A 24569-nucleotide genomic window follows, 5' to 3' on the forward strand; every position below is an offset into this window, starting at 1 on the left:
TAGCGTCTGATCTAGTCAGCACTGCTTATGGGTGGGAAGAAACTTTACAAATGTAATCTTCATCTTACGATGTTGAATGACGTATAAACGTTCATTAATATGTCACATCAACGGACGTTTATACGTCATTCAACATCGTAAGATGAAATGTATTAATTGTTCTTTTAGGGTGGGCAGGAACATTTTTGGTTGGGTGGACGCCTTTCTTTGCCCACCCCTAGTGTCATCACTGAGTATCATTCTAATGACAATGCTTATTCAACTGTACTACAGGATATGATGTAATGTTAGCTTGCAAGACTAGGTACCTCCTCATGAGTGACGATAAATAAAGTGATGGATGGGAGAAGAGGTGTACCTGCAAGAAATTCCATAGGCTTTTGCCAGGACTTGAAGACAGATGCTCCAATCAGAGTAAGATATGCCAATGTAGAACTCTGCTTTAACATATCACCACTGGTTTATTCCAATCTCGTCGTCTGGATATGATTGTCACCTGCATGACAAAACAGGAAGGACAGGAGAATGAAAGGACGGGAAGAAATTCTTTTGGCAATATTCTGCTGGGACATTCAAAGAAGATGAAACACAGTTTTGTACATTAATGTCTTTTACTATGTTCAACTAGTCCAAATAACATTTAAAATTAAAGCATCTTAGAATACATGATTCCTGAATAATGTATTTACAACTTTACATAAAAAAGAACTGAAACACTTTTCTGACTGGAGGTACAATATAATATGAGCAACAAACAAACAATCAAACAAACAAACAAACATGCAAATATCCGACATATGTAACCAGAAGACTTTCTTGGGGAGTTCATTACAGTTGTCTATCAAAGCACTTGTCGTACTAATACAATATCAGGGTCGGTACTAAAAAAGCATTCAAAGTCACACGCGCACATCCAGCCACTCACATACACACGGGAAATTAGTTAACGAGAGCTGCATCACCACCAGGGACATGGGGCGAGAGGGGAGGAGGGGCGGAACACCGAGATACGAGAAATTGCACCTACATGAGCGAGCAACGGGAAGTAAAAACATTAACTGACATCTTTTTATCTGTCCCTGCTTACAATTAATTTTATGGACAAATTTCATCATTTTTGGTTGAAATTCTGATCCACATATTTACAAAACATTTAAATAGCGTTAAACCTCTTTTTTTATGACATCTGTAGTCTATACTTCCATGGCTTGCCTTTTATTCTGTACACAAAGAAGTGATGGGAGTATAGACTTTGATCTGTTACAATGATTTGATTATTTTCTTCTCGAGACCCGAGCGCACGTCTCTTTGGATTACTTCTTGTCCCTTCAGCGTTGACGAACCGTCTAACTGGACTCCCATCTTCTATTTGTTCATACCACAGCAAACACCATCACTATGTACACCGAAACGTTCCAAGCCAACTCTCCACACCCAGCATAATAATTAATATTTGGTCAAGAAAAGCAAATTTTGGAAATTCCAAAGAACAAAGTGGGGGAAAAAATTACCCGGGCCACAAAATTAAGTTATATAAGCCAAACAATAAATTCAACAATTTTAAAAATTTCAATACCAAATTTGACTTTTTTTTATATAAATAATTCTTCTCAAAAATTATTACAACAGTACGATTCTTTCACTTATTTTCGAACTTAATGATTCAAACACTTGTAAACCACAACGAACGAAAGAACAAAAGTTGTGACGCAAAGCATCACGGGATTTTGGCACTGTTACCACTTGAGCGACGCACCTCGGTGGAAGGGCTTGAGCACTCCGACTCTACAGTCTGCCCCCTCCGATCGCACAGTTTGTCTTTGTTTCCACAGCACACGGATTGAAGTCATGTCACCACTAGGGCCGAGCCCAGTTATACGTAATCATTGGTTCCTGGACTCGTGAGGGGCTCCTGGGCCTGCAACAAACAAATATATGCCATTATGAAGAGTGGCAACTGATAGAATGAATTTTTTGCATCTGTCCTCAGTGTGCGAAAACAGCAATGAACAAGAAACATCTGCAACATTTGAAGATATAACGAAATGAGAAAGCAGCGAGAGCTTCAGACTAGAATATCATAAAACACAGGCTAAAGCCACGATAATAATCAATGATCACATATTATAAATTCATTATTCTTAATAATTATGAGGTAGGAGAGAATTAAAATATATATATATATATATATATATATATATATATTGATGATGATTATGATTATGATGATGGTGGTGGTGGTTATTAAATTAATTTCATTAAAGGAAAAGAGAATAATAATAGTATGAATGTTAATAATACTATTCTAAAAAAATATTCTGATAACTCATTATGCTTTTACACATATCTGTCTAAAACAATGGAATATGATATCAATGCTAAAAACATGACTGAAGATCCCATATCACATCACAGATTTTCAAACTGATCACACTAGATAATGTACTTGCAGATTAAATATGATAATGTTCTTACTTAATTGAGCTAATATAAAACAATATTAAAGTAAGTAAAAATTAAAATTGTATCTATATTCTATGTGACATATTCCAACGGTCACTCCAAAATTACAACACAGACTTATTGAAAAACAATGGCGAAGCTAAAGAATTGGAATTGGATAAAGTGAACGTTATCAAACGAATATTACAATGCACAATATATAAACAAACGATTATTCAATCCTGGCATCAGATTGAACATAAATCACACTTAAAACACTGTAAAGCGAAATGTTTCGAAACTGCACTCCTGGAATTTCGAGAGTTGAAGCATTCTGCTCATTTGTTTGGCAACTGCAGAGTTCATAAAACATGACACGGGAACTATGCGAAAAAAACAAATATTTCAAAATCAATTATAAGAGAATTAATTTTTTAAAGAGAGTTTAATCCCAGAAGCCTTCAAAACTCTTCGCCACTGTTGGACGGGGAGATACAACACAATATTTCAGACATTCACACTGACTGACAATGATATACTGTATATAGTCTACCGGTAACAAAATTTTTCAGACAGCTCAACCATGTGCTGAAATTTAATCTCTCCAACGATTTAAATTGGTTAATCTCCTGGGTAGTGTTGCTCAAAACACTAAGGTTCACTCACTCTACTAAATTTTAAAACATGTTGATTATTCGGCATAAACAACCCTACTGGGCAGGTGAACTTTTCAGGTGCCTACAGCGACTAGGCTTTCCAAATTAAAAAATAAAATGTTATTAAAATACAAGTGAAATCCATGGCAAATGGCATCGGAAATGAGGAAATAACCGGTATCTTGCTTCACATAAATCACAAAATATTTTGCAAATCTAGTCTTTCAGGTGAAGCTCCCTGTAAAGCAGATTTGAATAATTTCAAGGGGAAACCCGGCCCTGGAACAATTTTTCCCGTGAAATTATTCACAAAATATTTGTTTTCAGTTAAAATGCATGTGCAGTTTTCTATAAAATGATCTCCAACAAAACTACCATGAAGACAAAGGGAGTAAACAATTCTGAAACTTTGGAGAGATTAAATTTCGACATATTACTGCAATACCATGCAAGTTCGAGGTATTAGGGTTTCTGGACTGTATCATAGATGCAGACAAATTTTACATTTCGGAGCTATGTATTAGATCATTGAAAATAAAAAAAGAGAAACCTATCTGTTGGATTTTTAACTCAGAGAATAGCTCTTGGTAACGAATCCAACAGATGAGTTCTCTTTTGCTTACCTTCCTTGAAGATGGAAATTATAGTGAATTATAAAACAAAGATAGGACGCTCGTAAAATGCTAAAGGAGGACGTGGAATAATAATAAAAAAAAAAACAACTGAAACTTCTATGTAGGTATCAAAATGATACAAAAACTAAATAAAAGGTGGAAAACATTAGAACTACCGTATCCATGATGATATTTATACCAGTACTTACCGTAGGTTCATAAAGTCCTTGCTGCATAACAGCATTACGACAGGCATGTAAACAAGCGGCAACACGGGGTAAAAAGCATTTTACAGTACGACATCTCCATCACGACCATTAGAATACATTATTTGGCACAGATTATAATACTGGCAATTGTTAAGTTTGTTAGAAAAAAAATCAGTCTTGAGACAGAATAGCATGAGTTAATTGTGAAGTACGAAAGAGTTTGATACGAAAATATGCTAGATGAGATGGGACTCAAGTCTGTCATATCACAAACATCAGTACGTTCAGTAAATTAGGCAGAAGTCTCAGGTTTGTATCTCTCTTACAAAAAAAGTTAGCTCATACTAATGCTCGTAGGGTGACCATACAGTAATACGGTTCAATTTCCACAGTGAAACTTCTAGATTTAGATTGCATCTGGAGTGAGTAGTAAACCTTTATAGGCATCAGCTTTTACGCTATGTACAGAAAATATTGGTAACCCAGTTATTCTCTTTTCACTACTTTTAACGACTTAGTAGAAGTCTTCAGAACCTTCGCATCAAAGCTGGAATCTGATTTATATTTGACGATTCGTGGTGATCTCAAAAGTGTGCAGAGATATCTGTCAGTGTGGGCGAGAAATGGCTGGTAACTTTTGTAATTCAAAGAAAAGATCCTTTTACGTACTGTTAATTTACGTCACTGGACTTTTGGCTTTATTTATTTGCGAAGGAATCTTATCATTTTTAAGAATTCATCGTCCTTGGGGTCTGATAGTCTGAACCCTGAAACTTTAGTTTAATAGGGAACTATTGCCCATAATGGTGATATTTTTATTATTGTTTGAGGACAAGTAAGGCCGTGAACTCCTACAAAATCTGATGCAATATTGTCTCTGTTCATTACAAAATCCCACTTTGATATCACAAGGATCTGAATTCTCATTTTTAATCATCTAGCTAATGGTGAAACATCTGAAAAATGTAGGGTGTAACTTAATTGAAAGTGTTTCTTTTATAGTTTAAATGTGCAATCTTTATTTCTAAGCAGTGGTGAACTGCTTATGTTATAGCTATTTTTTCATACAGCACGGTGGATAGGTTAAATAGAATTCTAAGAATTTTCTTTCCAAACTGAGGTGTAACAACTAACTAGCTGTTAATGGGATTATATAAAATATTTACATTATGTTATCAGCTTTCTTTTCTGTACGCCTTAAATCGCAATTAGTAAATAATGCTGTATTCCTTTTATATTTCGACTATGTAGTTCAAGAAAACATAAAATGAATGTTTCAAAATGAAAATATTGAGAAATGCTGATTTAAGATACCATAAAAATTAGTTACTACTGCCGTTAAAAGGGATGAAAATATGAAGTGTTTGCATTTCGTGTAGATATTTTTGTGATCCAAAATTTCATATCCTAGAAGCCATAACCTATTCAACCCCATATTATGACAAGTAACAAAGACTTAAAGTTCATTTCTAAAATTATACAGATAGGTCACCCTATGTTAACACAATAATATGAACTACCAATGCAAGAGAGCTGCGGAACACCACAGATAGGATTTAAACCTACATATTTAGTGAAAGTATGCACACTGTGTCCTAAATACAATTTAGAGAAAGTTCTCAAAACTTTCAATTGCTTCTTTAAACATTAGAATTAAAATTTGTATAACGATTACTGATAGTGCGATAAACAATAGATTCGTCAGAATTCAAAGCCCCTGATGAAGTCTGTGAATGAATCGAAGTTCAACAAGTCTGGTATTTATACAGTCAACTTTTAGCTGCTCTGTGTACACATTGAACAGTGACGAAGTTCACACCTGTTTCACAACCCATGAGAAACAGAGAGATACAACAGTGTTCCTTTATACAAAGAATGAATTTATGATTTTTCAGCTATGGAAATGTATGGAGGGAATAGGAAGTAAAGAATTGGTATGAGGGCATATCAAAGCTATTATAGGTAGTAATTTTGGCTAGGAATAAAATTCTTTGCCTTCGACTACAAGCTTGGTAGTCTGAATCCATTGCAACCCAACTCTTGAGTACTGTTTCCACGATTAGTCTTCGTATGATAAAAAGAGATTATATAGTTTATAGATTTAACTTAACAAAAAAAAAATACAAGTTGAGAATTATCTTATCTTCCGCTCCTCACTGATCGACTAAAAGAGAATTACCGGTACTCTTTTAATTATTAGAATGTTAAGTTTGCTATCCAGCCGTGGATATGCAACCCACTGGCTGTCTCCACCTTCCACACAAATACGACATTACATATGCTATTAAACATTGTTTCGTAATACTTCTAACCAAATTTACTCATTCTTTTAAATGTTATATTAGCTCACACTTCTGCTTGGCAATTACTGCATAACTTTTCTCATAGCTGTACATAACCCGATAATGTTCACGTCTGAATCTCGAATTTCTTTTAACTTTAAGATTACATTAATTGTTAATTTTTTCCACATTTACTTGATGCGCATAGGAAAAATAAATCTCACGTTACTCAATATTCTTATTTAATATTAATATACATTTGCCTTGGACAGTAATAATTTTCAAATGATGTGAGATAGAAGCAAGGAGACTTGCTCTCCTTGATTAACTAAAGTCTGTCTTCCCTCCTCCAAAAAAAATTGTGCCACTGCTATTGCAGCCTGTTTTATTATTGTACCGGTACCGGTACTCTCACATTTTCTTCTACCAGTATTTTACTTGCAGTACTATTTGCAGACACATCTGATAGAACAGTTGAGGATCTGTGAGCAAAAAATAGCTGGGTGATAATGTTTGGGCCAGTCCGTCGAAAATGTACGAAACAAGTTTACTTCACTCATGAAGGAAGCAACATTAAAGAATTAACAATATCTTGAGAGATATGAAAGTATAGGGCTACATAGAATATCACGTAACACATCTAGAACTCATGACCTTCACACTTACTCGAATAATTTCTTGAAACAAATGTTGTACTATTGCTATCTTGGTAAATTGAGGAAAGGCAATGAACGTTCTCTTGATTAAATAAATATTTTGAACAGTTCCAAGGCAAAACTGGGCAATAAATATAACTAATTCTTGTACAGACTTGAAGTATATGGAAATAAGAAGAATGTTGTAATTCTTTTTACTCAGTATCACCTTCCAATGTCAAGTAAACAGGTTACAAAACAATCGTATGGAGTTTCATGAGCTTACATAATGGTTTGAGTGTTTAAATTTCTCATAGTATCTTATTAAAAAATAATGAACTGGAAGACAATATCGAAGACTTAAATATACGACCTTGACAGGAAGTTTTTTTAATTGGTTATTTTACGCTTTTTCAACTGCTATGGTTATATAGCAATCTAAATGAGTTGAATGAAGGTGATAATGCCAGCACAATGAATCCAGGGTCCAACGCCGAAAGTTACCCAGCGTTTGCTCTTATTGAGTTGAGGGAAAACCCCGGAAAAAACCTCAACCTTGTAACTTGTTCCAACCAGGATTCGAACCCGGGCTCGCTCGTTTCACGGTCAGGCATACTAACCGTTACTCCATAGCGGTGAACGATAGAAAGTTAACAGAAGACAAATGTTAATTACAATATTTAAAATTAAATAACAAGAAAAAGCTCATATCCGTTGTTTCGCATCTATTGACAATAAATCTTAACATGATACAAAATGTTCCAAGAGTCAGATTACAATCCTGATCGTCTTTGTGCAACAGCATATGAGTTGCAAGTCCGTGAGCAGTATCAATTACTGTGACGTCACTGTTCAATGTTTTGTGTGAAAGGTGATTGAGCACTATGGATATCAGTTAACTGTTATCAAAGCAGGTCACATGTGTGTCACATTAGAAACTTCCAGTCTGCTAGTGTTTACAAACATAGTATTACGCAGCAGTTTAAATTAATGCGTATTTATCATTTGTATATAGTTGAACTGAATGCATCGACAGAATACTGATACATTTGGTTCCCATGGTCTACTAAGACTTTTATGAATCCTGCTAGTCTACCAGTGTCCTTTATGGCACCAAGGCACCTGAACTGCAGATGATACAATAATAGGTGGGGATGATGCCTAGCAGAGTTTAATTTTGCCGTGGAAGAGAAATAATCTAAAAATTTTCTCTGCAACATCAAATTTGGGGACAGAACTCTTTTGCGTGCCTCAGATGGATTACAAGTGGGGTGGTCAAATCCACGCACATATAGACTATCCAGAATTTTTAAGGTTGAAACTTGAGAACGTCACATTCAGTGACAAACATGGTACTCACTAGACCAAATGAAATGACTTAGGTGACGTTAAGTCTATGATGTGGAACTGCCAGGTTTATGTTCCGTCTGAAGGAAATCAAGGTATGATACTAAAAAAAAAATATTTTTATCGTCCTTTGAACCTGTTGTTTATATATATATATTTAGCTATTATATTAAAGTTTATAGACTACATAAACGTTTGATGGAAATATACAAAGGAAAAAAAAACAGTGCTTCATGCAAAATAAAAGAGAATAAAACAAACAGAATAAGTATCAGTTTTCGAAACGAATTAATCTATCTTGATATGCTTACGTGTAACAACAAATATAGCACTTCTAAAGTAAGGCAAATATTTAGTAGAGAATACAAAAATGCTGTTATCAGTATTTTCAGCCCAATGCAAACAATACATACGCATAATAAAATATGACTTACTCAGGGTTTATGACAGTTTAAAATCTTATCATCCGCACACATGCTTCACAATCTAACAAACTGTTACCTTGAAACCATATGAGCAATATAAACTCTCTTTTTTTCATGAAGTTTATCACTAATAATGCTATTGTGAGCTTCAGCAATCTGTCAATGGAAAATTAATAATAGTTTGCGTCTGGAAATAAATTAAAATGTAACGTTGTAACGGTCTTTTCATACCGAGACAAACAAGATAACAATTCCGTTTATTTAATTTCGTAAGTACAAAGAATGTATTAATACACTCCCAAAATTCAAATCGAAAAATGAAATATTAATATCTACCCATTTTCTACATACGTAAATCATGGATTTTGCCAAGACTATAGCTATTATATAGGCCTACCGACCTACACTGATTAGCGTGGCAAGTAACAGAGATCCGAGTAATAAACACGCGGTAAGATGTGTAAGCTTGGGGTACCAAAGGGTTGCTGACGTTAACCGTTTGAGTGGGGCGATCTGCTCTTGCATACTGCTCTTGTGCAGCGAAGAGTACTCTTACACAAAGAACACGAGTTTGTGACCGTTGGAAAAACTATACAATTGTATACAATTCATAGATTAAATCAAAGGTCTCAATTTTGAAATTACTGAGAATGCCCTTTGTGTGTAACCCAGGAAATAAAAATTCACTTTCTTATATGGGTGCATATTATTAAACTATTTCTTTTATATACGTCTTTTGAAAAATAATTTAAAATAATAAACTGTAAATAGTAATGTCACTCACAACATGATAATGGAACCTTCGCAACAATTATTTTTTATATTTGATCAGTAATCTAATGAATACAATCTAAACCTCTTCTTATTTCTGAAAACCACAAAATGATGATATAAAAACTGATTCCAATTAATCACACTGAGAAATCAAGTTAAATTATCCTTTGTTTCAATATAAAAAAAACTGATTCAATTAATTACCTTAAAGGGATCAAGTTAAGTAATCTTTTGTTTCGATATCAAAACCTTAATAATTGAATTTCAATGTAATTCTTAAGGTTATCATAAAAATAAGATAAAAAACTATTGCTTGCATAGCTCTAGTTATCTGCCGATGGCTTCTTACAAGAGCAAATGAAGTTCATTCAATGTCATTATGAGATTTTTTGCCAAAACAAAAAAGAGGCTATTTTCTGTAATTAACTCAATAGCTCCTTATTTTCATTCCATCACTGATAAATTGGAGTAATATTAAGCCAATGACTCGTGATTACCCTCACTAGTTTATTCACTCATTTAAATAAATAAGTAAATGAAATGAATGAATAAATGAATAAATATTTCTGTAATTATTTTCTTGGCTCTTCCAATATCTTTAAGTAGGGTCCATATATTTCAACTAAAACAGATTTCTTGTATGCAATGCAACATACCTGTAAAAGTCACTTGTTTTAGCATTTCAGCATTGTTGTTTTGTTATGTTGTAAGTGATCCTGCTGCTAATAAATTTATTAGAACCATGTTAATTTTTCCCTCCTTCTGAATTTCCTAATTCAATGCTCGATTTTGGTAACTTCCATTGCCTCATTAACAGGTCTCAGTATTACAAAATGCGGTGGTAAAGGCTGCTAATTAAACTGGCTATTGTAACGAGGAACTTTCGCAAAATTTGGCTAATCTGCAGTATTGTTTCTCCCCAGACAGAATAATAATAATAATAATAATAATAATAATAATAATAATAATAATAATAATAATAATAATAATAATAATAAAAAAATTGAAGACATGAAGTTTGGAAATAGAAGAAACATTGCTGTTGTTTATTTTTTCCTAATTTATATGGCACAATCCTCTAATGAAGAAATATGTGCTTCAGATTACAGATTCTTGATATCTGAAAATATACAACTCCATTATGCCTGCAGACTGGAAACCTGTGACATGTGACCCACTTTGAAACAGGGCTTTTCAGTCTTTCACACAGCTGCTAAATGCGAAGTCATGCCACCACCATTACAAATAAACAATTCACTAAGCCAAGCAGAGTGAAACAGTTACATCACGTCACACGGGTAAATGGGAGGAGGACAGTGATGTGAGAGTACTAAATGGACTGGGCGGAATTCGTGTGATCGCCAAGCTTCAAGTTGAGGCAGTCGTCCCGTGTTCGTGCCTCGTGGGAATGTGGTCCCCAGGCTCAGCTCACGCACTGAAGTGAGATGCAAAGTCCACAGCTCTGTCGCCTTCGACATGTACCTTTCATTATAACGATCTATTTTCGGCCTTTAAGGCCTTTTCAAAATTGTTTTAGTTTATATCCCTTTGGTGATAAGGTGTATCTTGGAGTGAGCACTCGTCTTTCTGGCAATTCCTTTCCCTTTACTTAATACTGGCCTTGTGACAAATGAAGGGCATTTATGTATGTCAGGTATTGTTCATTCAATTAAATATCGGTAACATAAATTTCACTCACAGTGGTAAAGCTAATGTTGTTAAGATTATATGACTTGTTATGGTGAAAATATATGAGAATAATCCTAAAAATTGATCTCTGAAACAAGAACTTAATTACAAAATTTTGAATTTAAGATGCAGAGCGTCAAACATTTTAGATTAGGTATAAAACATTGCGCAGAAATACGTTCAAATGTTCATAGAAAGCGTTATGTTATTAAGGATTCAATGTATGTTGGAAACGGGGGAAAAAAATGACGTACCGGTAACATACGTTAAACTGTTATTCCAGGGAATGCTTCTATTATTGAAAATACTTATTAAAAATAATTTAATAAGCATGAAAAAGGATCATTTTATAATACCGATATTATTTTGTTTTTAGAAGTACACTATAGTTTGAATTCTTTGTGAAGATTTATCAGTATTATTATTATCAATATTATTATTATTATTATTATTATTATTATTATTATTATTATTATTATTATTATTACTACACAGGTTTGTATAATTTTGTGATGGAACAAATCAAAATCTTGTTACAAGAATAGCTGACCCAAATACAGTATTTAATTAGTACAGTATACATTTTTCATGTTGTTCGGCGAGTCAAATACAAAAAATACATTTAACATTTTCGATTTATTGTTTTAGTTTCAATCATTTGTTTAATTCTTAAATTATATTATGAGATCTATAGACAGTTAACAGTCATAGGTACTTGATAATCTCTTGTGATGTAACCTCTAGTGCACAGATAACTACATAAAGAGCATGTCGTAATGAGCTGTATATCCTGTCAAATGGAAATTATTTAAAACTTAATCTGTTTTATTTTGTTTAAGTTAATGTTTTTGTATAAATTTTGTTATTTATTTCCAAATGACGTAATTTCAATTTGAAGCAAATATCAAACATATTCTCTTCCCTTCCTTTCCCCCCCCCCCCACTATTATTTCATTCGACGTCTCGTCTGCTATTTACCCTCCATTACAATAATACAAATAATAGATACAGCAGTGTGAGAAATGTAAGCCACCCGTCTAATCCTAATCAATTTCCAAATTCACTAATTAAAATTGGCTTTAATCATTCATATTCTATGTTTCTTAAGATGCAAAATAATACAATTACTGCTATATATGTTTAGAATTATAAGTTTCCTTAAGAAACATTCATAACTGTGTCTTACCGTATCTATTCTGGTGTACTGAAGTGAATAAAGTTCACAATACATTTTCTCTTAAGTTACACTTGGGAGAAGGTGTGGAAGAAAAGGAAATATGGAATGATGTAAGAAGCAAAGAAATATGAGGAGGAACAAAAGAAAGGAAAGAAAGAAAAGTTTCGTCATTAAATTATGGAATGATACATGAAGTCAAAATGCAAATTATTTTTCAAAATTTTGTACGCGAAGATCTAGATTAGTACGTAAAGAAAAAAGTGAAGTATTTTTTATGTTTGTACTGGAGAATTCTGCAATATTACAAGAGTGAATTTGGTTGAGCATTGATATCAAACACAAATAACTTTAACAAAAATGGCAACCACGTGTTTTCTCGCGAATGAAATGAGTGTAAATAATTTAATTAAATTTGGTGGAATGACCATGAAGGAATACACTCGTTCGAAGAAGTTCATCACTGATAGCAGCAATATCTACATCTTTTTACAGGAAGAGAGCTGAGAGATGTACAAATATACAGTACTTAAAAGTGTAGATAAGATAGATCAGATTGCACCTACGAGAAAACCGCTTCCGAGAAATTGATAACAAGATTACGAAATGAAGTGAGAGTCTTTGTACCGTGTAAAGTTTCAATTTCTTATCTGTCAGCTCAAGAAAGGCTGCCAGGAAAGGAATGTCAGTGAACTTTCAACCTTGCTATTACGGAATCCATTATTTTATCACTTCTAGATATTTCTTTACTTCAAATGAAATGACAAGAGTAACTTGTCGGAACGAATTAACACTATCGCTACTCCCTCTGCAGAGGAATAAATTAATAACAATGATGAGGAAATACTATATACTATTTTTTTTAAAGGGAATGTATGCATATTCTTTATACAGGAAAATAGACTTATAAGAACGGATTTTATGCTTTACACTTCTGTGAAATGGTTCAACAACAAATACACCCACAAAACGCAAAGCCTGAAATAAATTAAATCTATTTTTGATAAAGATAGTAAAAAATCTTAAAGCTCAGTGCAGCATCGGTATCTATTCTTGAAGTGTATTTTAATGGACTGCATGCGATATGACAGAAAACAATGGAAACCTAGTAGATTACGTTGATAGCTAATAATTGGACTTTCCACTTCAAACATTGATGAGTTCGAACTGTTACTATATTTATAGTTGACAAAATGGTAGGTACATGCTTACTCGGGGTTCAGGCATTCATCCTGTGATAATTTCATTAATGTCATCTCATTATCACCACTTACTGAGAAAATCTCCGTCCTTGCGATCATAAAAACGTACTTTCAAGCACAGCTAATAATCTTAGTACTGACTCGTTAAAAAAAATGTGACCAGTTTCGAGCTGCATAAAGACAGACAGGAGGAGGGAGGGACAGAGAGAGAGAGCATCGTTCACTTCCTGCTACTTCAATGTACAATGCACAAAATGTGCAAATAATTCTCTGAAAAACCTATTAACTATTGTTTGAGGCTTAGCAGTAAATGAAATCTTCTTTGAATCGAGTATGACATAGGCTTTTTTTTTTCGGCTACTGCCGAATCAAAGATAGATAGCAATATTTCCAAGTTAATACTGAACAGTCAACACAGAATGGAATCTATAAAATAAACTCGGCTTACTGAAATGTATAATACTTTCGAATAAACTTCAGAGAGACCCAGAACCGTGATTCACATTTCAGGTCACAAGTACACTTTCTGTATAATTTAATTAGAATCCACAATTACATTATTAAACTTGTTAAATTAACAATTTAGATATCTTCACTGTGTTTAATATTATAGCTGATTAGGTAGTATTTTATTTAAGGGACTAGTTTCGGTAGGACTTTAAGCCATCTTCAAATTTCTAAGAGAGTTGAAAGTGTGTAAATCAAGAATGAATAATTAATTACAATATTTAATCTGTGAGAAATTACAATTAATTACAATTCAACCTGAGTTGTCACGTATTAATATTACCGGTAATTTTCTGATCTCGTCTTATCTCTTTACACCGTGAAATTATCCCTTTAACTATCCTTATCTCTTACACCCACTTTCGCCACTTATCGCTGGTTGATAACTCAAAGTCAAGTTGTCAGTTTTACCAACTGTGAATGTGTTAGATAATATTTTAATCAATATCCGATGGCTGATTTATAATAGTTTCTAGATGTTTCAACTGTCTTTTTTAAATCGAACGTTCCTGAATTATTTATTAGTTTCATTTTTACTGAAACATCGTTCTTGACTTAGAAGATTCGCCTACTCAGTTGGATCTGCTGTCTGGAGAGTCGAAAATGGGATCGAAGCATTGTGCGCTAAAATAAATAGGTGGAATAGTGGAATTCTGAACTATAATATACAGTGAATTACTAAGACAGAACGTGCCAGTAATCCTGAAATGTTATTAAGATTAAGTGTAATAACAGACTGAAATGTTAAAAAAAAAAACCGTAAAGGCCGAAGCATTAACAATGATTAAATTTAATGGATTCATCTCTCCAATTCAGTATGTTCGTAAGGTTAAATTAAATCAACTAATGTATCGGATTCAATTAAACCTCAATTCGAGGGCAGCAGAGCTGTATGTATTGTACGCACTCACTGCAATGCGAGACCACGAGGTTTGAACACTGGCGACTCTTGAATTGGTTTGCTGTTCTGTTTGTCTCGTCTTGTGCATGGGGCCAGCTCGCAATAATTGACATGTAACGCGCATGTGCATTCTAGAACTGTTTTGTGCAAAGCAGACATGAAAATCTTTCCCAGACATTTCAAAATACGGTACTTCAAAAATATTGTAACAGAGTGAGAACTGTTAACTCAAGTTCCACTAATCCACTGAGTAAAAGTAAAATCTCTCAAAAGATGATTTAGTTGGTTCTATGTTCTTTGAATACGTTTCCAGACAAACATTTTTACCATGAAAAATTAGATTTATCATTTTTATAAAACTCCTATAAAATAGTTATCTAAATTCCGTGTTTAAGGAACTCACCTATTTTGTAAAGATGCAAGTTTAAATTTACACAATCATAATCTATTTTAAGAAATTGTTCTATGTTTCTATCACGCAATGTTGGCTTTAAACAGACATTTCTTGCAAATGCTAACTACTTTATTTTTAATCGCATGCTAAGTACCTGTAAAATAAAACAAAATCTACATTATGATGTCGAGAGAAATGCTTCAAGCCAATTTCTTGAAAAATAAGACAATCAGGATACACAATTTTGTTTCTGAAAATACCTGCAAGTTATCGATGGAGTCCCATTCTTCAGAAATGCTCCTAAGTGAATTGTAAAAAGCGTTAAGACAGTAATATATTTAATATAAGTTAATCAGTGAATATATTTACATGAAAATTGGAAAGACTTTTCACAAAGATCTATACTCAGGACTCAAATGACATGTTTTCAATTTCATTACAATAACGTTAGACGAAAATGAACAAGATCTGTTAGCATTCAAATTGTTTCTTATCCTTGCTTGACTGCCGAACATAAAACATTGGTTTGTAAAGAAAACTTGGTTCAGGGTATTAATTTTGACCTAAGATTTATTTAATTCAAGAAAAGCAGTATTTGATCTTCTGGTTCAGTGGTCGTCAGCACTTGCTGAAATGTGCAATGGGTACGCGGTGCCGTCCCATGTACACCATCGTGCAGCAGGGAGAGATAGAGAGCATACCCGCTAGCAGCTACACAGTGCACTATGGTGCACTGAGTTTTCAGCGGGTAAGAGATGCTAGCCCCAGCGTGCTCTCTGCTGACGACCCCCTGTTCTAGTTGTTTTCAGGACTTAAACAACTTATTATATTCTTTGCTCACATTATGCTTTTCAATCTGAAACGACAGTCATATGAACTGCATGTAAGCTATGAAGTTTATGAGATTTAATCACTGAAGACTTTCCCGGTAGTTTAGTTACGATGTAATTTCATTGGATTTTAACAGTGCGTTGAAATAATTCCTATTCAATAGTTCGAAAATGTTTACAGGTTCCATTTTTGGAAATAAATCATAACCTCGAAAGTTCACCTGCATAGTTGGGTTTGTTAAGAAAGATGCGAAGTGAGGAAAAAAGAAAATAAATGAAGAAATGCAGAAAAGAGACAAAAAGAACGAAATAAAAGCAAGTAAAAGAGAGATAAAGGCAAAGAAGAAAAGGAACAGAAACAAAGAAAGAAGTGAAAGTAGGAAAATATTATGGAATGAGTAATATAGAGAAATAAAGAATGGAAAAGGTAGAAAAGTAAGGCCACAGTCTAGTATATACAGTCACGAAGCTCAATACGTAGTATATGCAGCAATAGATAGTTGCTAACCACTAGGATCGCTACTATCGCCTCATTACAGACAATGTGAAATAATACCTGCACAGTCTATATTGTTCCTAGTACCCTCACAACTCAAGCTCCGTGACTGTATATACTAGACTGTGGTAAGGCCAAGGAAAAGGGTGTATAAAACAAGAATGAGAAAAATGGAAGATAAAAGAAAGTAAAATAAATTATGAAAGGAAAAGGAGAAGAAACAAAACAAAATTAAGAAAGAGAAAATTTAAAAAAAGATAAAAAAGAAAGAAAGTGAATCTTATTGTCCAAGTTAAACACAGAGTTTTAATACTCAAGAACTGCATAAAAAGGAAGGCGACTTTTGTCATTCAGTGCAATATGAAGTGAACGTAATGAAGTAGTTTTCTCATAAAATTAAAAATAACACAGACACCTGCTCTGTGTACTGTACAAAGTGTCCATTAGAAACTCTGTGACTCTCAACAGTAACATTTTAATCTGAAACGTTTTGTTTAGAAGCCACCTCATGACTTCCGAACTGCGCACAGCTCCAATCTACGAGGACTGAAGGTCAAACTTGACTGTGTCACGTATTCGCACAGCTGTCACGCATTATCTCACTGCAAGTGATGTTTACTATTTCGATATCAATAGATACAGCACAGCGTGCACTGCAGCACAGTCTTATGACTGCATACTCTGATATGGTCAGCTGTGTTCCAGCAGAGCTTGACAACGTGACTATATTTCCTTAGTCTAAAAAGTATTCAACTTTGGCTAGGGCGTAATGAATGTATCGTAATTTTAATCAAAGCTAAATACCAATAAAATTATATCTCTACACAGCATAATATTTTGTTCTGGACTCCACCAATTTGAATTTACTATACTGTCTCTCTGTGTAAACAAATTTTGTAACTTTTGTTAAATGAAGCGTTTTTATATAAAATATTATCTAACTTGCATATTACGAGGGAGAGTCAAAAAGTAACTTTAATAATGGTTTTATTAATTAAATATGTACAATAAGACTACAAACACTTCATCACTTTTTAACATAGTCTCCAGTACGTTCAATCCTAGATCATACATGTAACAGATAACTCCTCGCTACGTTAAAATCGGCAGCACTTTGATGAGAACAACCGCCAGGATCGCCACCCGTCCGCCGTAAACGAACACGAGATGACAGCACAGTCGCTAATGCAATTCAAATGGGTATTATGACGTGACTCCTTATGTATCAACTAGATGGCAGCGTAGTAAACCTGACAAAAGTTGTTAACCTCAAAGCCTATAACCCCGACATATCTCTTACATTTATGATCTAGGGTTCAATGCAAGTGTTCCTGTTATACGGTACTATGTTGGAAAGTGATGACGTGTTTGTACATATTCAATTAATAAAATAATTAGTAAGGTTACTTTTTGACTCTCCTTCGTATTATTATTATTATTATTATTATTATTATTATTATTATTATTATGTCTATATTTATCGCAAGTACTGTATAATCCATCGGTTTTGTATTGAAGGTCTACTCCAGATGGCATCTTGTTTTCAAGAGTAAATGCAGAGAGAGAATTTACTTCTGCAACACCTTCCGAAAGATATAGGCAATTACAAATAACGCGTTTGTCATTTTTCTGTCTTTCCTGATCCAACCTTCGTGCTATATAAACTATAAACTTCACAATTCCAGTTTCCACATCCCACATATTCATCTCACAGGCTCGTTTATTATTATTATTATTATTATTATTATTATTATTATTATTATTATTATTATTATTATTATTGCTGTAAACGTAAAGGCTCGGCAATATAAAATGTACAAATCAGACAAATTCGTAGATACCTATCGTTATTAATTTTGTATAACTGAGTAACTGAAACAATTTCATTAAGGGGGTTTAGACGAAAACTCAAGGCGTACAGCAGATATTTAATAAGATATGTGTCTGGTTTTACCGCAGGAAATACGAGTATACAGTATACCGTAATTGCAAATTTCCACTATGAAATCTTATTTTCTACCATAATTTCACTTTTAATCTTTTTGGAACCATGTCAGTGGATTTACGCGTTATTCCAAGTTGGTAATAAATTAAAAATTTGTTTGCAATTAAGGACAACAAATATAAAATAACTGAAACCTAATGTGACCAATCCCACAGAATCGTAGCAGAACCCAATATGCCTACTATCCCAAACTTTACTAGGTGCGGAGAAAGATTGTCTATGAAGAGGCGGTTATAGTACGAGGTGTGAGACATCCCTCAAGTGTTTCTCCGCACCTAGAGGCATTCCAACAGTTCAAGTTGCATGGCGCGAGCTGGCCCCCATTAGCCTGTTGTGCAATTATCTAAGGATGCAACTGTCCATAGCCAGCGCCCTCACCTCTTCTCCCACAGTAGCTGGGTAGATCCTCTGCGGCTGATATTGGTTCTTCTCCAGGGAGAACTGGTCTTCTGTCGTCTTGCGGTACACGGGGTTGTCGAAGTTCATACTTGTCACGTTCCTGTGCAGGTAGTGCCGGTACACCACGAAAGCAATCTGCCAACATCACAATCATATATGTCAATCATTTTAAAAACAATGAAAGTAATATATTATTAACATAAATATGTTCGCCCTTAGCGATTGTAGAAACACTCCTATCTGATAAAATGAGGTTGAGCAAGAGCCATAAGATCGACTGTCACACAGAAACAAAAATTATAATAATTTGTTTTTTTTTTTTTTTTTAATATCTACGTCTTACAATCATTACTCACTTTTCTGTATGAATAGCATTATTGTCCTCACCTCCCCCCCCCCCTCAAAATAAGCGAGGTTAGGTATTGTGCAAATCAAGATTTCAGGTATAACTCCCTGTAAAGTTGATTTGAATAATTTCGAGGTTAGGTATTATTGGTTACTGAGGATAAGACGAAATATTCTTGACTGTGTTTGCTAAGTATGATGAACATCACTCTGATAAGCATCCTACTAGTCAAATTATTACTATACTCATAGAGAAAAACATTAGCTATAATGAACGTATGGATATTAATTGATTCTTTTTAAAAAGTAATCATTAATCTAGGACAACATCGGAAATGAAATAACAAACAAGGAATACTAAACAGATGAACGAAATATGTAAAAGAGTTATATGAGACAAGGAATCGTCCAGATGACTTAGCTATAGAAGACGAAGAAGCCGTATCAAAAGACGAAAAAGGATTTTCTATTTTAAGGGAAGTAGTTGAATTAGCGCTTAAGGAAATGAAGAATGGGAAAGCAACAGGAGTTGATGGAATCCCCATTGAGTTAGCGAAATGCTTGGGCGAAGACAAGAAGGAAATTCTATCATTATGCAACGAAATATATGAAAAAAGGCAACTGGCCTGAAGATTTTACGGAGACAGTGTTGTTTCCAATACAGAAGAAAAATAATGCCAAGAAATGTAACGAGTTCAGGACTATAAGCCTGATATCGAACTCGGTGAAGATTCTCTTGCGAATACTGAATCGACGTTTATATTCTAAGATGGAAGAACAGTTGGAAGAAGGCTTCAGGAAGGGAAAGATACGAGAGATGCAATTGGACTGCTACAAACAATAGACGAAAAATACCTAGAGAAGAATAAAGAAGTGTATGTAGTATTTGTGGAACTAGAAAAGGTTTTTGTCAGAATGGACTGGAATAAAATCATGGAGATCCTAAAGGAAATAGGTGTGGATTGGAAAGAGAGAAGGCTGTTCAGTAATCTTTATATGAAACAACGAGTCAAAGTCAGGACAGGAGAAGAAATGCCAGAAGGAAGTGAAATTAGGAGATGAGTAAGTCAAGGATGCCCTTTATCATCTACTCTGTTAAACATCTACTTGGAGGATTTAGTAAAGAACTGTTTTCAGAACATGGGGGGAGTGATAGTAGGAGGAAGAATAAAGTGTATAAGATTTGTTGATGATATGGTTGTTAGCAGAAGAGGAGATGATACTGAGGTATATGCTACTGGAGCTAAATGACAGCTGTGAGCAGTATGGGATGAACATAAAATAATGTAAGTAAGACGAAGATCTGGTCATAGGAAGAAAAATAAAGAAGGTAAACTTATGAATTCTAAATGAGGCTGTAGAGCCAGTGGACAGCTTCAAATACTTGTGGTGTACTACGTATAAGCAGTAACATGAGCTGCTAACAGGAAGTCAAAAGGAGGATAGCAGTGGCCGAGAAAGCTTTTAATAGAAAAAGGAGCATCTTCTGCGGACCTCTGGAGATAGAACTAAGGAAGAGACTAGTGAAGTGCTTTGTGTGCAATATAGCATTGAATGGGGGCAGAAACATGGACATTACGACGAAGTGAAGATAAGCGACTAGAAGCATTTGAAATGTAGATATGGAGAAGGATGGAGCGTGTGAAGTGGACACACAGAATAAGAAACGAAGCTGTGTTTGAAAGAGTGGATGAAGAAAGAATGATGCTGAAACCGATCAGGAAGGGGAAAAGAAATTGGCTGGGTCACTGGTTGAGAAGAAACTGCCTTCTGAAGGATGCACTGGAAGGAATGTGAACGGGAGAAGAGTTCGGGGCAGAAGAAGATATCAGATGATAGACGACATTAAGATATATATATATATATATATATATATATATATATATATATATATGGATAATTCATATGAGACAAAGAGGAAGACAGAAAATAAGAAAGACTGGAGAATGCTAGTTTCAAGTGAAAGACCTGCCTTTGGGCAGAACACTATGAATGAATGAATCTAGAACGAATTAAAATAAATTACTAGCTTACATTTTCACTAAGCATAAGAGCAATGTCAAGCTACTGATGAACTATGCATATTTGTTAATAGTATCGCTATTGCGTCACATAATGTAAGCATTCATATCACTATATAACATACTTCCCCCTGTTGTTTCATCCCGCACTATTCATCTCGTGATTAACAAACAATAGGTGATTTTGACGACAACGCTATAGGACCATTGTGACTGATCCATTGGTGTCCAAACCTTTCGTTGATGTGATACCGAACGTGAAGGATTTAACGCAGGCAACCGTCAAAACGCAGATGTAAGACAGGGTTGTAGACCTTAAAGGGTACATCATTCCGAATCATGGCCCAGGCAGTTATCTCAAAACAATCAGATACTTTCTTAGTTAGTATACTCCCTTAAAGTTTCAGATACATCCTACATATGTTATAATTACTACTATATTTATGTACGCTGTGTGTGTACACAACTGGCCTAGCTATCAATACGTCTGAAACTGTACACACATTCGTAAGCAGAATTTCCAAGCAGATTTGGTTTTTCTAATCACAGCTGTACAAAGGAAGGCCAAGTCTTCAGTCTCTGCCCTTACTATACAGGGACACAAGTTATATAGCCTAACAGAGGGTCCTTCATTATTATTAAGCTATAATCTACAGCAAACGCACAACAGTGTCGGTGCACCAAGGACTTAATCTGGCAACACCGTAAAGTAAACATGTGACTAACACATGTGATTCTAAAACAATGACTCAGGCATTCAAACGTGTAATTTTATATTGCATACTTTGTGCTGCTTGACCGTTGACACCCTTAGAATACGGGACTTTAAAATTACGTAACAAAATGTCCAAAATGCAAGTGGATGTACTCACTAGAAACGTCTATTTCAGAGAAACTTATGGAATGATAAGAAATGAAGATTTTTTGTGCCCAAATTTACATAAAAAAGTGCTACTTCATGCAGTATTCTGTAACTTTCACAAATGAGTTACACATTGACAATGAAGGCTTATAGGACGACCCTGCATGCATATTTTACATTTTTCGGACATTAACTGAGTCACTTAACCTAAACATTCGTTGAGTATGATTATGATGATAGTGATTATTATTAACACACTTTCCTACCGGTATTTTTCATTATTTAAGATTCAAGATTTATTCAGAAAGGATACTTTAGTTTTACAAATAATTTTATTATCTGATGCATTCATAAATCAGCAAACTCTATTCTTTCCCGCTTCTGTAACATAATATGATTAATAATAATTACAGATGTCTTAATGTAACTTCGATAACATACGTTTAAGTTCAATAGAGAAGAATTTAACAATTACTTCCATTATATGACAGTCACAGTAATCGCAATTGCATATTTGATCAAATTTGAGAATAATATACAGATAAAATACACAGCTTTCGTCCCTGCGTACAACAGACAAGCTCTAGTGTACAACAAATTATCTAAGTTCTATTTTTTCTGTATAGGCTATACAAAGAATTCATTATTCTCAAGACACCTTTTGAGCTATGCCTGTATATTAGCTATAAACTCTCTTTATGACTAGCGTTATCAATATTAGTGATACAAGACATGACTTATCTAAAACAAACAGCTATCCATATACGACAGAGTTCTTCAGGAACACTTAAGTCAATCTTATCGCATATTTTTTACATAATGTGACAGCCTTAATGTGAATACATAGATTTTATTTTATATATATAGCCCAATCACACATTTTCAGTTACTTATAAACTTTTATGAAATAATGCAAGTCTACTTTTCATATGCAGTGTGTAATTTGCATATGAAATAGAAAATGAAACTCTTGACCTTCGGAAAAATAAGCGGCACTGTAATAATTATTATTAGCTTATTATGCTTTACATATATTACACATACTTCCTTGTATCTGAAGTCACTCTGTATTCACATTTATCACAAATAAATGCAGTGCTTCCGACACCCCTTACTAGTATTTTCTATCATGAAACCGGGAAATATATTAATAATTAATTTTTCTTTGAACTCCGCTTAGGCCTTGAAAGTCTTAAAGTTTGGCAAAAATGAGGTTAAAAATAAAATTTCCGTGCGTTGCATAATACGTAATCATTTCCCATACATTATAATATTATATTCTACACAGAGTTCCACCACCTGTTCCTTCAGAAGAAAAACACTGAATAGAGGTACGCATTTACTCGTTCAGGTTTAGTAAAATACTAGTAAGAAGATTGAATTTAAGAATTCAGCTACAGTCTACACACCGAATAATGTTCTTTCGCTGTTAGGCTACACATTAGCCTATTTTTTAGGCTTGAAAATATAAGAACATTACTTCACATAAATAACTACTTTCTCTACAATAATTTGAGTTTTGTCCAGTTGAGAAATAAAATAATTCTTAACATCCACGCAACATGCTTATAATATAAATTTTGTAGGCAAGTCGTTCAATAAATATTACACGTCATACTATTTAGGACTCCAAGGCCTGTTCCGAGACTCTGAACTGTCTAACCATCGTTTTTAGGTCATCCCACATTACTTGCTTGCTTCTGAAGTCTCAAGTTACTCAAACTTTGAAGAGGTTTTCATTTTAACTGCTGATGTTTAATATTTTCTTTTTATCATCTTATTGGGTACGCTGTAGACCACTTCGCATGACGTACCAAAGGTCAACGTTCTATGGGGAAAAGTCTACAATTGCAAATTTTTTCTTCTAGAGGGGGATATTAGAATGAAATTGAAGTCATCACCTACCATTAAATAAAATAATAAAAAAAAAAACGTTAGTCCACAACAAAATTCTACAAGAATTACAAATCGTATCTCTTTTTGAAAGAATCAGAAATTGTAAGCAAAACTGAATACAACATACGCTAAGAACGGATGGCAACATAAACCTTCTACAAATTTTGAATTCACTTTCTGAAATTCTATTTCACTAATGTTACCTTCACCAAAATATTTGAACAGAGCCGCCATTTTCAAATGACGATCGCAAATCATGTTTTATAGTAGGCTACAGTAAAGAATTTGCAGTTTGAAATGTTGGCAAATAAAGAAACAAATGGTAGGGAGGTGATACTAACAGAAGAAAGTATATAAAGATTAAAAGAAATAAAGTACTCTAATAGAATAAAACAGATACTGACTTACTAAAATTCTATTTTACTAATGTTACCTTCACCAAAATGTTTGAACGGAGCCGTCAT

The 24569-nt window shown here is 34.0% G+C and overlaps 1 protein-coding gene across 7 annotated transcripts in view; it reads right to left on the reverse strand.

Moving 5' to 3' along the window:
- Positions 1 to 592: 592 nt before the first annotated feature.
- The window catches only part of LpR1 (Lipophorin receptor 1), a 263945-nt gene continuing 239968 nt past the window's right edge, over positions 593 to 24569 (reverse strand). For 6 of the 7 annotated variants that reach the window (XM_069817316.1, XM_069817314.1, XM_069817319.1 and 3 more), the window contains 3 exons: positions 18961 to 19116; positions 3922 to 3942; positions 593 to 1918 (listed from right to left, as the gene is read on the reverse strand). In XM_069817316.1, coding sequence (XP_069673417.1) covers positions 1874 to 1918; positions 3922 to 3942; positions 18961 to 19116 — 222 coding nt within the window. In that variant the 3' untranslated portion in view covers positions 593 to 1873. The remainder of the gene's footprint in view (positions 1919 to 3921; positions 3943 to 18960; positions 19117 to 24569) is intronic. The other variant, XM_069817317.1, reaches the window with a different exon arrangement.

This window comes from Periplaneta americana, chromosome 17 (assembly GCF_040183065.1).
Source record: "Periplaneta americana isolate PAMFEO1 chromosome 17, P.americana_PAMFEO1_priV1, whole genome shotgun sequence".
NCBI classification, from domain to species: domain Eukaryota; kingdom Metazoa; phylum Arthropoda; class Insecta; order Blattodea; family Blattidae; genus Periplaneta; species Periplaneta americana.